This window comes from Watersipora subatra, chromosome 7 (assembly GCF_963576615.1).
Source record: "Watersipora subatra chromosome 7, tzWatSuba1.1, whole genome shotgun sequence".
NCBI classification, from domain to species: domain Eukaryota; kingdom Metazoa; phylum Bryozoa; class Gymnolaemata; order Cheilostomatida; family Watersiporidae; genus Watersipora; species Watersipora subatra.
The window spans coordinates 12,906,195-12,919,241 of NC_088714.1; the positions used below are offsets into that span (position 1 = coordinate 12,906,195).

Genomic DNA, 13,047 nt, shown 5'->3' on the forward strand with positions numbered 1-13,047 from the left:
CCATAGCAAGATTGTTATTTTGTAGATTTGCCACTATCATACTATCCAATGAATTTTCAGAACGTAAACTTTTTGGTGTTAGAAACCCGAATGCCGCTGTCTGGTCATAGGAAACCGATAAACTAAATTAAAAACGCCAGAAACTGCGAGAATATATCGGTTGCAAAAATATTAGATGTTTCAAACACCCAATGTGCCGTAGTCATGTTTTTAAATATACAATCATAGCGCCAAAATTTGCTTACGGATGTATTTTACAGTTATTTTTTTGCATGATTTTCTCTGCCCCTTAGATTAAACCTCCTGGATTTGGTAGATTTATTTCGTGATGAACTTTGCTGACGTTTTACCTAGCGAACTAGCAGAGCAAATCTTTACACGTCTTTCGGTCAATGACTTGTGTGCTTCTTCAGCCGTTTGTTTGCAGTGGCGAAAACTGTGTAACACAGAAAAAATATGGTAAGTTTTAAAAAATGTCCGTAAATTAATGATTTGTCAGATGCTGTCAACTGTAGAGTCAGCTTATATGCTGATGACACCTATACCAAAAAATTAATTATGAAAAATAAATAAATGCATTTCAAAAGAATATAAGTGAAGTATAAAGGTGATATTGATGTTGGAAGATGCCTTTTAACTCTGCAAAGTGCCATGCCATGTCCTTCAGATCAAACCCTAAACTCCCTTTGCAATACTAGCTTGGCTCGTCGCATGTTCCATAGGTAGAAAACACTAAATATCCACGTGTCATTCTGTAACAAAAGCTTTATTTTAAGCAACACATTGCTTTAAAACTGAAAAAAACTAGTAAAATCTAGTGGGAAATCACATATACGTTTGGTGCTGCACCCTCTAAAACAGATTATATTCTAGATTATCCTATCGCCTCAGAGGTATTCATAGAAGTCAAAAAACTTAATATGTCAAGTTTTGTTGAGTTTCTGCTGAAAACAAAAAAACACATCGTATCGAGCATTCATTTACTTTCACTAAATGAAAATAAATGAATGAATTAAAGTTAAATGAAACTGATATTACTGTCAGTTAATTGTTTGTTACATCATTTAAATTGTTTTTAGTTATTTTTTGCAAAATTTGTTTGACTTTAAACAGAAAACAATTACTACTGTTAAATTATGTTTGACTGGTGTATTGTACCTTTTATTTTCCATGGTATAAAATTTAGTTCACAAATATATCGTGTAACATTGCTAACACAATTTCCAACATGAGTTATAAGTTTGGTGGTAATGTAACTTTCAGGCAATTAGCGCTTCCAATGACAGTCAGGCATAGGGGAGACAAACACAGTGTATAAACAATGAATCATTTTGTTTTTATTGATTGGGTTGAGATACCTAGCAAAACATCAGCTAGTGTATGATTTTATGTAGGTGAATCTGTTTCACAGCTTGTCACGGGCTCCTATATTGAAAAAGTTACTTTGAATGCAGCTATATTCTATGTCCTGCCATTGCCTGGTTTGTTGTTGCCTGGTAATTGGCACAAACAATAAAGTAAGGTATATTTTGGTTGGGTATTTGTCAATTATTGCACCAAATTGAGCTTCAAAATTTTATTTTTATCATGCATTTCAAAATTGTGTGTTTTCAAAACTGCAACACACGAATTTTTCACTCTCTGGTAATTCATACATATTGAAGCCTGGACATGTGGTAGTTTCAACTTTCCGCGTGTTCTTAGCCGTGTCACTTCACTGCTACTTTCTTTCATTTTATCACCAAACTCTAGTTAGATGAATGCCTCTCAGCTGAAAAACTATTTTGTTTGCTTGTCATATTGTTTTTACTTATGCACATCAGTTAGTGCTGCGTTTTTTTATTAATTTTTCAGTAAAATACCAAGCCTTATTCCGTTAGTTGGCAACAACTTTGTTTTTCATTTGATCCTTCCTTTTCTTGTTTTGTAGCAGTTTTGATAGCTACAGTGATTTGCTAAGCCTAATCTGGCAACATCAGAGCCCATTTTAGCTAATCTATGTAAGGGCAACATCATAAGTTGGTTTCTATTTGTGGCTTGGTACAAGCAGGCTGTATTTAGGTTAAAAGCCAACTGCTAGTGATCATACACTGCTCTCACTCCTATGTTTGTTTCAAGTTTCTTCAAGTCACTATTTAAGTTGGTCTTCAGGCACAATCTGTAATTTTATTTTTAATAATCTTCAAAACTAAATTACAGGCCAAAATGATCGTCTGATTCTTATCAAACATTCTCTGTTTATACGGAGGCCTAGTGTGTCAGCCCTCAAACTCAACTTGCTTCAGGTTAGTGCTGTACTTTGAGGTTGTGTGTGAAACATGTTGCAGGCAACGAGTCTGTCGGAAGAAAGGCTGGTCCAAGTACGGCTACGGAGCTTTGGATCTCATGCACCTGCCGAGCTCTGATAAAGTACTCAGCAGAACTAATGTGTCCGGCACTTCTCCCAAGTTTGAGTATTGTGAGTAATGGCACTTTGATAAAGCTATTCATATCCTTAAATCTGCTGCTACAATTTCATTTGATTTACTCTTGAAAGAACGGAAAGATAAACTTATACAAAATTTTAGCTTATTTTATCAGAAAGTATCGGTATCATTTTACCATGTGTGTGTGTTTTGGATGTTTGAGGTAGCCTGACTGCCACAATTTCTCAAAAATAAAATCGACAAAATTTGATCACGATTAAATATTGCATATATGCATGTAAATATTTGCGCCTGTGCATTTGATATTCTGTTCGTCACCTAATTGATCAAAAGACATTTTACTTCCTCTTATATGCTTACTTACAGTTGAAGTCACCGAGTCTCTCACAGCTCTACCAATCTGGAGGACTGTGTATATGAAAGCAAAGTTTTTAAAATCTAATTGGGTGAAAGGACATTACAATGTTCTACCTACACTACGAGCTCATGATGCCAGAGTTTCAGCCTTTGACAGCAATGGTATAGCTTTAGTCTTGTTTGTGGCAATTGCAAGGTTTTAGCTGGATTAGAGATGAACTTAAACAATGTATTTGCAGATTTTATCAATATTTTTTTATCATTTGCAATAGCTTTTAATGTTTGAGGTGATCTGATTGTCAGGATGTTTCAAGATTAAAATCGAGAAAACTTATTCGCGATTAAAACCCACCGATCAATCAAAAATGCGATTATGTCGTCTATAGTTGCAAAGAGATCGACAGAACAGAGGGAGTAGCACTTCAATTTAAATGCATCTGCTAATATCCTGATATCGACTATATATCCTGATACATCCTATATATTCTGATATCGACTATATATCCTGATATATCCTATATATCCTGATATCGACTATATATCCTGATATCGACTATATATCCTGATATATCCTATATATCCTGATATCGACTGTAGTAACAATAATGTCAGTTTTATGTCAATTTTTGTAATACTTTTGTAAATTTGTTTTCTGGTCCACCAGGAATGGTTCTGGTTTCTGGAAGTGCTGATCGAATAGCTATCTGGAACTTGGAGAATATGGTGACGATGTACACTGTTCCTGTCCGCAACGATCAGGTCAATCAAATTTGTCTGCAGGTTTGTATACGGTGACTCAGCTCCATTACTCAAATAGTCAAAGTAGTTTCCTTTGTTCCACTTTCAAGTTTTATTATGAGTATGGTTTGTTTTTCACACACTTCTCAAGATTACATTTATAGCTGTTTCTAATAAGGTATGCGTATGTGCGCCATACAAGCTAGTGCTGTGCTGATGGTATATCAACTGCTATGAAATGCTCAGGGTCACATCGCTGCAATCAGCATGTCTGGAGGAGCTGTTAAGGTCTATGACACCATCTCAGGAAGACAAATTATGACATTTCATAGCAGGTGTGCTGCAGAGCACCTGCAGTTCATAAACAGGGAACTTCTCATCTGCTCCTACTCAGATAAGTATGGTGATTTCCACACCAGTGTATTTGTATGCATAAACACAGTCATTTTTACTATTTTGTTTTTGTTAGCATCTTATTCGGTGTTTTCTTCATGTTTCTAAAGCATCTTTCAAATCAGAATAGCTTTTCTCTACCGTATGCTTACAGGGCACTTCGTGTTTGGAGTCTGAAGGAAAAAGCTCTTAAGTACACCATGCTTGGGCACAGAGATGAGATTGAGGTGAGAAATGTAGTCATGCTTGCCTGATGCCATGCACTAGGTGTCATGTGCCAGGTGTCCTGTGTAAGATGTGATGTGCAAGGTGTCATGTGCCAGGTGTCACGTGCAAGGTGTCACGTGCAAGGTGTCACGTGCCAGGTGTCATGTGCAAGGTGTCATGTGCAAGGTGTTACCGTATGTGCAAGGTGTCATGTGGCAGGTGTCATGTGTAAGGTGTCAGGTGTCATGTGCCAAGTGTCATGTGCTAGGTATTATGTCAACATATGTTCTTTCAGCTCATAGTTTTATGCTACAGTGCATGGTGGTGAAAGGGGACCTTTGTGTAACCGGGGCCTGGGATGGAATGCTCATACTGTGGGATGCCATCAAAGGAGAGATGATATATGCTATGCAAGACCACAATGACTGTATGTAGTGTACCTTTTAGTATTTTCTCAGTAGACTTTTCGCTTTTTGGAAATGCATGTATGGTATTTATTTTAAATTAAACATTTTTGGTTGGTGGTGTCTCATCTTCAAATAGTTCGCAGTTATTATTTATTTAGTAATATTACTCTATTTCCAGCTATCATGTGCTGTGATATGGATGAAGACTACATCATAAGTGGCAGTGGAGATGGAACAGTCAGGGTGTGGAAACTTTTGACAGCTGATTGTGAACAAGTGCTTGACGGTGGCATCAATGAGGTGGTGAGTTCTATTTACCTGCCACTACCTGTCAGATTGTCTTAAAATTTTGTTAGGTAATACAAAGTCAATGATCAAAGTCAATGCAACTCTATTTAGTCTGATTGCATACATGTCATCAGGAATACATATAACCTGGTTATTCCAATTTACTTTCTACAGTATTGTGTGAAAACAACTCCAACTTTGATTGCTGCAGCCGGCTCCGCTAGCCTTGTGGTGCTCTGGTCAAGAGAAGGTAGGTAATTCCAGCCTTTTACTATTAACTATTTACTACCTTGAATAAAGGCGTGTCATTGCTACATTGATTTTATGGCTCGCTATGTTTGCTATCTTACTTAGCCTCTTCTATGTAGCAACAAGTGTGAAAAGATTTAGTTTATATGTATAGACTAAAATCATACTATATATGTGTAGCATTTAAGCTAATTTCAGATGCTTTGCTGCTTGTTCATGTGTCAGGTGTTCTCATGTTAAACTTGTATCATGTTGTAGACTTCAGTCTGCTCCACACACTCAAAAAACATTTGGGAATTGTCCGCACTCTCAAGTTTAATGGAGATATTTTGGTGTCTGGCGGAGACAGAAAGATGATTTGTGTGTGGTGCTCCAAGGTTAGACAGATGAGTTAACTGACTTTTTTCTTTATTTTCATGTCAGGTATAGAGATAGTAGACGAGTAACCTTTACCTTGAAAACACAACATAATTTAATCAAAGGAAAACTTTTTCACTAATTGAGATGTAGGACTTCCTTTCACAATTTTAGGAAGTCAACTTGTTTTCCAATTGTGTTTAAAGCAGTGTTTTATTTGTTTATTAGCCCTCCATTTGTTTTTTGATTCGCTTTTTTGTATTGTTTTCATAATAATTCAGTGACTAGAAAAAATAGAATGTTAACTTTCTACGTGAGTAAAAATTTATAAATTCCTTACAATGTTTCTTTGAATTTAAACTTTGTTCTTTATAATATTATTTGGTTACTGAAACTTATATATTTATGAAATTTCATAACATATAAAATCAGCACAAACTGATGGACCTTCATCCTTTGGCAATACGCATCTTCATGAGTTGTTTTTAATAAAGGTCTAGAATTTGGATCAGTGTTAGTTGTTTACTCAACTGCAGTACTCCTTTCCTACTTTGTGGTTCAACTTTCACAGCTTCCCTATTCTGCTGCTCTACTATGCACAACCTACTCTACATAAAAGTGGTAGTTGTCTATCCATGGTGATCTTTTCATATGTCTAGCATTTATCACTAGCATCTTTTCTCAACTATCAACCTTTTCATTTTTGTTAGTTTGTAATCAATCTGATGCAGCTCTAGGACTAGGCCAGTTATTGTTTACATATACGCACCAAAATCAACTCTCAGATCTACTACCTACTAGTGTTACATCCACAACCTACGGCCACTAATAGATATCTAGCAGACAGATTCACAGATAGATAGACACAGATTCTTGTACAGCCTTATCGAAATATTATTGTACCAGTTGTGTTTTTGTTCATACTTTTTTATGACCACCAACTTACACTGCAAGTCTGTTTTTATGTCTTACAAAGTCTTCTTGGTCTCTTGCAGTCCGGCAAACTACTCAATGTGGTCCATAGGAACCCAGATCTCCTGCATCTGATGTGGGTAAATGAAACTAAAATAATCATTGCCTCTCCTAATGCTCCTGGGGCTATCACAGTTCTAAGCTACTGGTGACAGCTCTGTATACCCATGACATGTGATAAGATGTCGCTGTGGAATCGCTCATTCTTGCTGCTGGAAGCACCTGCTATGATCAGTGCCTATTGCTAGAGAAACATGATGTAGTTGGTATCACTTATCTATTAGTAGCGGCTACAGTTAATATTGACATCTATAAGTGGTATTGCTTGATATTACATGGCTTTGACATTCAGTAAAGACTGGTAAACACTGACGGGTACCTGCTTGCTTGTGTCAGAGGAGTTTTTATGGTTGCTCAGCTTTTTTTTCCGCCTCCAGGTGCTTGTGACATTCTATTATTTTATGTTTTGCAAATACTGCTGATCTTTTTAGCAATACTTCTGGTTTTTTTAATGATACTGTGTTCTTTTTTTCTGCCTTTAGTTTTACACATGTATAAAAGTCAGTTTTTTACTGGTTAAGTACTTTTAAGCAGTTTGAAAATCAATACATTTCATTTTTCATGGTGAACATTATGCCTATTTTAGTATGCCAAGATAAATTAGATCACTGTGTGTGATCACACTTTATTATAATTGCGTTATATGCATACTTCAAGTGTCAGTGCATTACAAATCTTTCATATATTAAGTGAGTAACAAGTATTTTTGTCTAATTTAAATGCTAATGACAGTGAGACTACAAATGCTGTTGAATACGCAGCTGTCTGTTTTGAGGTATGTGAATACCTCGTTACATAAAAAAAAGGTTTCACTTCGTGTAGGGCAGACTCATTCTTTATCAAGAGCTAATGCCTCATCCAACTTTAATAAACCGGTTGCAGTAGGTTTTGCATAAATTATATCGACCATCTCATAAATAAACTGAAAGATGATCACAGAGTTCAGCCTTCATGATATAATTCAATTCTATTTTCTCCTGTATAAGAATGTTCTCTTTCCTTTGCTTAAAATAACTGCCCACATCTGAGCTGTCAGTTTGTATTTTTAGATTTTTTCTGATTGGCTTTTTTTTTGGACAAAATTTTCCATAGGAATTTTAACCTCCTTCTGCGACTTTTTGCTTTTAATCGAAACACTGCTTTGCTTAGTTGCTGTTCTGGTCGGTTTGACCCCCTTTTGTTTAGTTTTTGCAGAGTTTCCTGAGACTTGACTTTTGTGCTTGAGAATGGCGTGCTTCTTAGCATCCATTTCCATCTCGTTCAGCTCTGCAAGACTTTTTAGGCTCGAGTTTCGGTTCGTCGGTTTTTTCAGAATTTGTGTGACGAGTCCAAGTTTCTCCATACATGGTAGGCCTTGCCCTGCTGTGACAGGGATTCCTGTAGCATCCTTCCCTTCATCGTCTAAATGTGGTCCCGTCATCACATAGGCAAACTCTGCAATCACATTATGACTCCGTTTACAACAGGGCTTTTCAATTAGGGGTGTTTGCACCCACAAAGGACGCAAGCTGTTGTGCACTAGAGATGATCAAGAATCACATGTGAAAACAAAAAAAGTGTATTTGTTGTCGCATTGACTTGCCTATGTGAATCGGGATTTTTATCATTTCTATATTTCAAAATTAAATATTATAATTCCATCAATCCTGAAACTGATCTGCTCATTTCACTTACAAAGAAACAGGCTTCCATCAGATAATAGCAGAGAAGGACAAAAAATTCAAAGATCATAAAGTCAGTTGTTTTATTAGGTTGCTTCTGTGTGAAACCGTTAAACTCATCTTAGAACGACTTTCCAATAACATATTGTTTTTATATATTCCAAATATGTCAGTGTTTTATTATGTTTTAAACCTTTTTGTTTTATCGGAAACAAGGAGTGTGAGATTGTCCTTGTCAGTTGTAAAGTGTTCAGCGATGAAAATGAATAGGGCTTACAACAAGAATAGCTATTAGCTACTTCGTATATGTTTGGAGTTATTGTATACAGCTGATACACACTTTGTACATAACATCCTATTTGAAAAAACACTTGACAGAATAAAGTTTAATATATACTGTTTAATAAGATTAGGTACAAACCATCAAAGTCAATGTCACCACTTCCATCTTTGTCAAAGTGATCTAGGATTTCTGAAACTTCTAGGTCTGTCAGTGGCTCTCCTAATTTTCTCAAAATGAATGCAAACTCCTCCCTTGATAGGGTGCCACTGTTATCCTGCGAGCAAAGTATGTTAGTAAATAATGAATTACTATGAGTAGTTGGTAGAACTTGTACCGATGTCTATGCTAGTAACTCAGCAGTCCCGTTTTAACAAGTGAACTTTCAACTTATGATCCTTTTTGAATGTGGCGTGTTAGGTTTACCTGATCAAATACTTTGAAAGCTTCCTTGATGTCATCCATTGATTCCTGGTCATTCCATTTAAGGTACATGAGAAACAGGTACTCATCAATGTCGTACATCTCATTTCCTGTAATATGAGCGAAGTATATCAGCTATGCCTTGTATACATGTAGTTGATCTTAAAAAACCTTTGTCAAGTTAAGTCTGTCAAGTTCAGTCTGTTAAGTAAACTCGAGTCTGTCAAGTTAAATCAGTCAAGTCTGTTAAGTCAACTCAAGTCTGTTAAGTTGAGTCTGTCAAGTCTTCAAAACAGTCACATGTCTTGAGGGAACCTCTACTCACCATCCAGGTCTGATGTGTCTAGTAAGTCTAACATCTCTTCCTCGGTCATCTCAGGATCTACCTTGTAGACCAGTCTTTCTATCTGCTCTCTGGTCGCAAGGCCATCTCCATCCGTGTCAATTATGTGAAATGATTCTCTGATTTCTACAGCAGAGGCTCAATGTGTTTGTATGCTGCCATAAGCTGACTAAGTAATCAGTCATATAATATATGACTGATTACTTAGATTATAGAATGTTGATTTACGTCCCTGAAATTGGCTGAATGAACTGTTTTATGATAACGAAAACAGAAATAAAAATCAAAGCTACTGCATAAAAGTCTGTTGCTCAAGTTCTAACAGTTCTAAGTTCATAAAACAGTTCATTCAGCCAATTTCAGTGGTATAAATCAACATTTTATAATAAAACCCGTTCAAGCTTTATTACTCTCTGGTAACCTTTTGTCAGTTTTTCTGGCAGTCCTCTGTAATGCTCGCCAGGTGCGTCAGAGTTTGTTCTGTCAATAATCTACAAGAAATACAAGATGGCAGTAACATAATTTCACCGATCATATAGTTTGACAATACCTAGTCTCCACACAATTCAAAAATGAATTTGCACAAAATTGTAATATATTTTATCAGAAAGTACGCAATCATTTACAATTGCTTTTGATGTTCAAAGTAGTCTGACTGCCAGGATGTTTCTAGATTAAAATTGGCAAAACTTGATTACAAATTCTTACATGTTGTGTAGGTTCATGTCTAAATTGTTCTGTTATTTCCCACATCATTCACTCACTTACATTCACTCATTCCCTCGTCTGGCTCCAATTCTCTCTATGATGGTACTTACGTGAATGAGCATGGACGCTACTTTTTGCATCTGAGTTTCGCCAGTCCCAACTTTAGGTTTGGTGACCGCCGCTGCCCCTGCTGACGCATACTGCTTAAACTTGCTCAAAGCTCTGCTCATCGCTTAAATTTATTCTTTCAATTTGCTCGAAATTTAGTCTGCTTCCTCGACACTTGACGGCAACTATTAAACTAAATGACTGTAAGAGGTTTGTCTGTTTAATGCTGTGACATTTTCTCTTTTCTTGATTGTTTCATATACGCGGAGGCGAAAGACAGCCTTAGGCCACTTGTGGCATTTGATGCAACAGAGTTTGCACCTACCTAAAGCAGCTTGTGGGATAACGCTGCTTTTTGTGTTTGCATGGCCATATATATGTTATTGCTGCACAGGACTGATGTTTAAACTGTATGCGACGTGAATTCAAAGATGTTTTGCCCAATATCTTGTTACTTTATTGGTCAATTCACCTTATTTAGACCACACACACACTCAAAACTAACTCTTAGAGCCACCAATCAAATCAAGCACTATTTAAAAAATTACATGATACACAGAAGGCAGTTGGGAGTTTTTTGTTTGCTAATAGAGACTAGTTCAACCAACATGTTTGAGTGGTCACTCTCTGATCCCCTTTTCTCCTCATGCTTATGTAACCTTGCCGAGCTTTCTTTCATCTGAAACTCTTCTGTATAACGTAAACACTTCTACCCAACATGTTGATGCCTTTCATATTTTGTTCACTGCTGTCACTGTTTGTGCTGCTGTCACTGTTTGTGCTGCTATCCCGGTTTATGTTGCTGACAGTGTTTGTGCAGTTAACTTTTCTAGAAACATTCTAAATATATTATTCATTTCAGCAACTGACTTTTATTAATAATTTCGAGCCTTTTTTAGGAATATTGATTCAAAACGTTGGTTTACGAGGGTTGGTCCACAAGTTCCAGGACAAGTTCAATAATTTTTTAAGGATTTGTGCCATCTTGCTAAGTTTCTGCACAAATGTTGTCTTAGGAGTTATGTGCTTTACTATGCGTTCTACAGTATGTCCCACTATATTTAGCAATATGTCAATATCAATTTGCAGTAAATGACATTTTATCAGCTAAAAAATGGTAGATTTTACAGAATAAAGGAGTGCTATCAAATTTTGTTTTAAGCTTGGAAAGAATGCTAGTGAAACCTAACAAATACTGCAACAAGTTTTTTGGAGAACACTTCTTTAACAGCGAAGGAGTGTTTGAATAGTTTAAGAGATTAAAATAAGGAAGAGAATCAGTAGAAGGGCACATTCATAGCAGAATACCGATCTCAGCTAGGGATGATAAGGTGGATCTGGTGAGAGCACTGAATGTGCTGACCACAAATTGTTCATCAGGGAGCTGTCTGTGAAGCTTGACATGGTTACGGAACTGCTCAGAGAATTTTGACTAACGATTTGGGAATGCGCCGGTCTGTGTAAAATTTGCTCCTTGTTTCTAACAGAAGAGCAAAAGCAAAGCAGGATTTCAGCAAGCTCTGAAATGCTAAAAGAAGTCAATGAGGATACAACATTCTTGGAAATTTTAATTACTGGTAATGAGAGTTGGATTTATTCCTAAAACCCTGAACCAAAGGATCAGAGCTCACAGTGAAAAAGCCCCATTTCAGCTAGACCAAACAATCGTGAATGTCGAGATCAGCTACCAAAGTTATGATTGTGGCTCGCTTCAATTCTGAGTGCCAAGCAATGGATCTCTCAAGGTCAGACAATTACTAAAGATGTTTACTTAGATGTTTTGAGGGCGCTGTGTCGTTCAATAATGCTAAAACGGCCTGCAAAATGGAAAAACACAGTTTCCTCCTGAACCAGCGCACACTGCTATCAAAGTTGCTGAATTTATTGCAAAAATCAGAACTCCTGTAGCTCGTTATTCACCCTATTTGCCAAACTTGGCACCGAATGACTTTTTTTGTTCCCACGACTCAAATTAATGTTACAAAAGAAAAAGATTTAAGACACAAGAGGTTGTAAAGACAGCATGTTTGACAGAGCTTGACAGTATACCACAAAATGAGTCCCTCCAGTGTATGGAATACTGGAAATGTCATTTCCAGCAGTTTAGTGATAGCCATTACTAGAACATGATGAGTAAAATATTTTCCAAAATATCAAACCTGTTCTGGAGCTTTTGGATCAACCCTCATGTTTCCCAAAAGGGAGAATGTCAGTATACAAAGTGAACTCAGAAAGCGCAGTAAAGCAAGCCCATGCGGGATCTCATTCTTTATTGAAACAAACAGCAGGTGAAACACAACTACTAATCATTTTTTGCTTTCATTTTCATTTCTCAGTTGGAGAACTGGCAAAGGCTTCTTCACAAAAATTACAAAGGCTGCATGGTACGGTTACTTTTATAAAAATTGTTCTGACCTTACATAAGAAATAGGTGATTTAGTCATCACACAAATGCACTTTAGGAAAAAATATTGATACCAAATTTATTTGTTACAAGGTTGAGTGGAATAAGTTACTTATCTCAACTCTTTCAATCAGCCATTCTCTCAGTCAGAAGATGCTATTCATCCCAATGTGAAATTCCGTAGTATTTTTATCTGGTGCATTTAATTCAGTGCCTCGCAGCTCATCGTACTGTTGATGTAGGCCTACTCATATTCTATTCTCATTTACCATATTATGTATATATGCATATATACATGTGTATATAAATGTATATATTATACATGTGTATATACATGTATATATATATACATGTTTATATATACATGTGTATATAAATGTATATATTATACATGTATATATATATATATATATATATATATATATATATATATATATATATATATATATATATATGTATATATATATATATATACATGTATATATATATATATATATACATGTATATACACATGTATATATGCATGTATACATGTGTATATAATTGTATATATTATACATGTGTATATACATGTATATATATATGTATATATATACACATGTATATACACATGTATATATGCATATATACATGTGTATATAAATGTATATGTTATACATGTGTATA

The 13,047-nt window shown here is 35.9% G+C and overlaps 1 protein-coding gene across 1 annotated transcript; it reads left to right on the forward strand.

Moving 5' to 3' along the window:
• The first annotated feature begins 280 nt into the window (after window positions 1-280).
• On the forward strand, window positions 281-6,869 carry LOC137400089 (F-box/WD repeat-containing protein 7-like). The gene is given in 10 exon segments (XM_068086397.1): window positions 281-459; window positions 2,328-2,458; window positions 2,793-2,945; window positions 3,448-3,563; window positions 3,768-3,924; window positions 4,453-4,578; window positions 4,767-4,831; window positions 4,991-5,066; window positions 5,324-5,442; window positions 6,418-6,869. Coding segments are annotated over 10 exon segments (1,203 nt in total). The 5' UTR covers window positions 281-328; the 3' UTR covers window positions 6,547-6,869.
• Window positions 6,870-13,047: the final 6,178 nt, after the last annotated feature.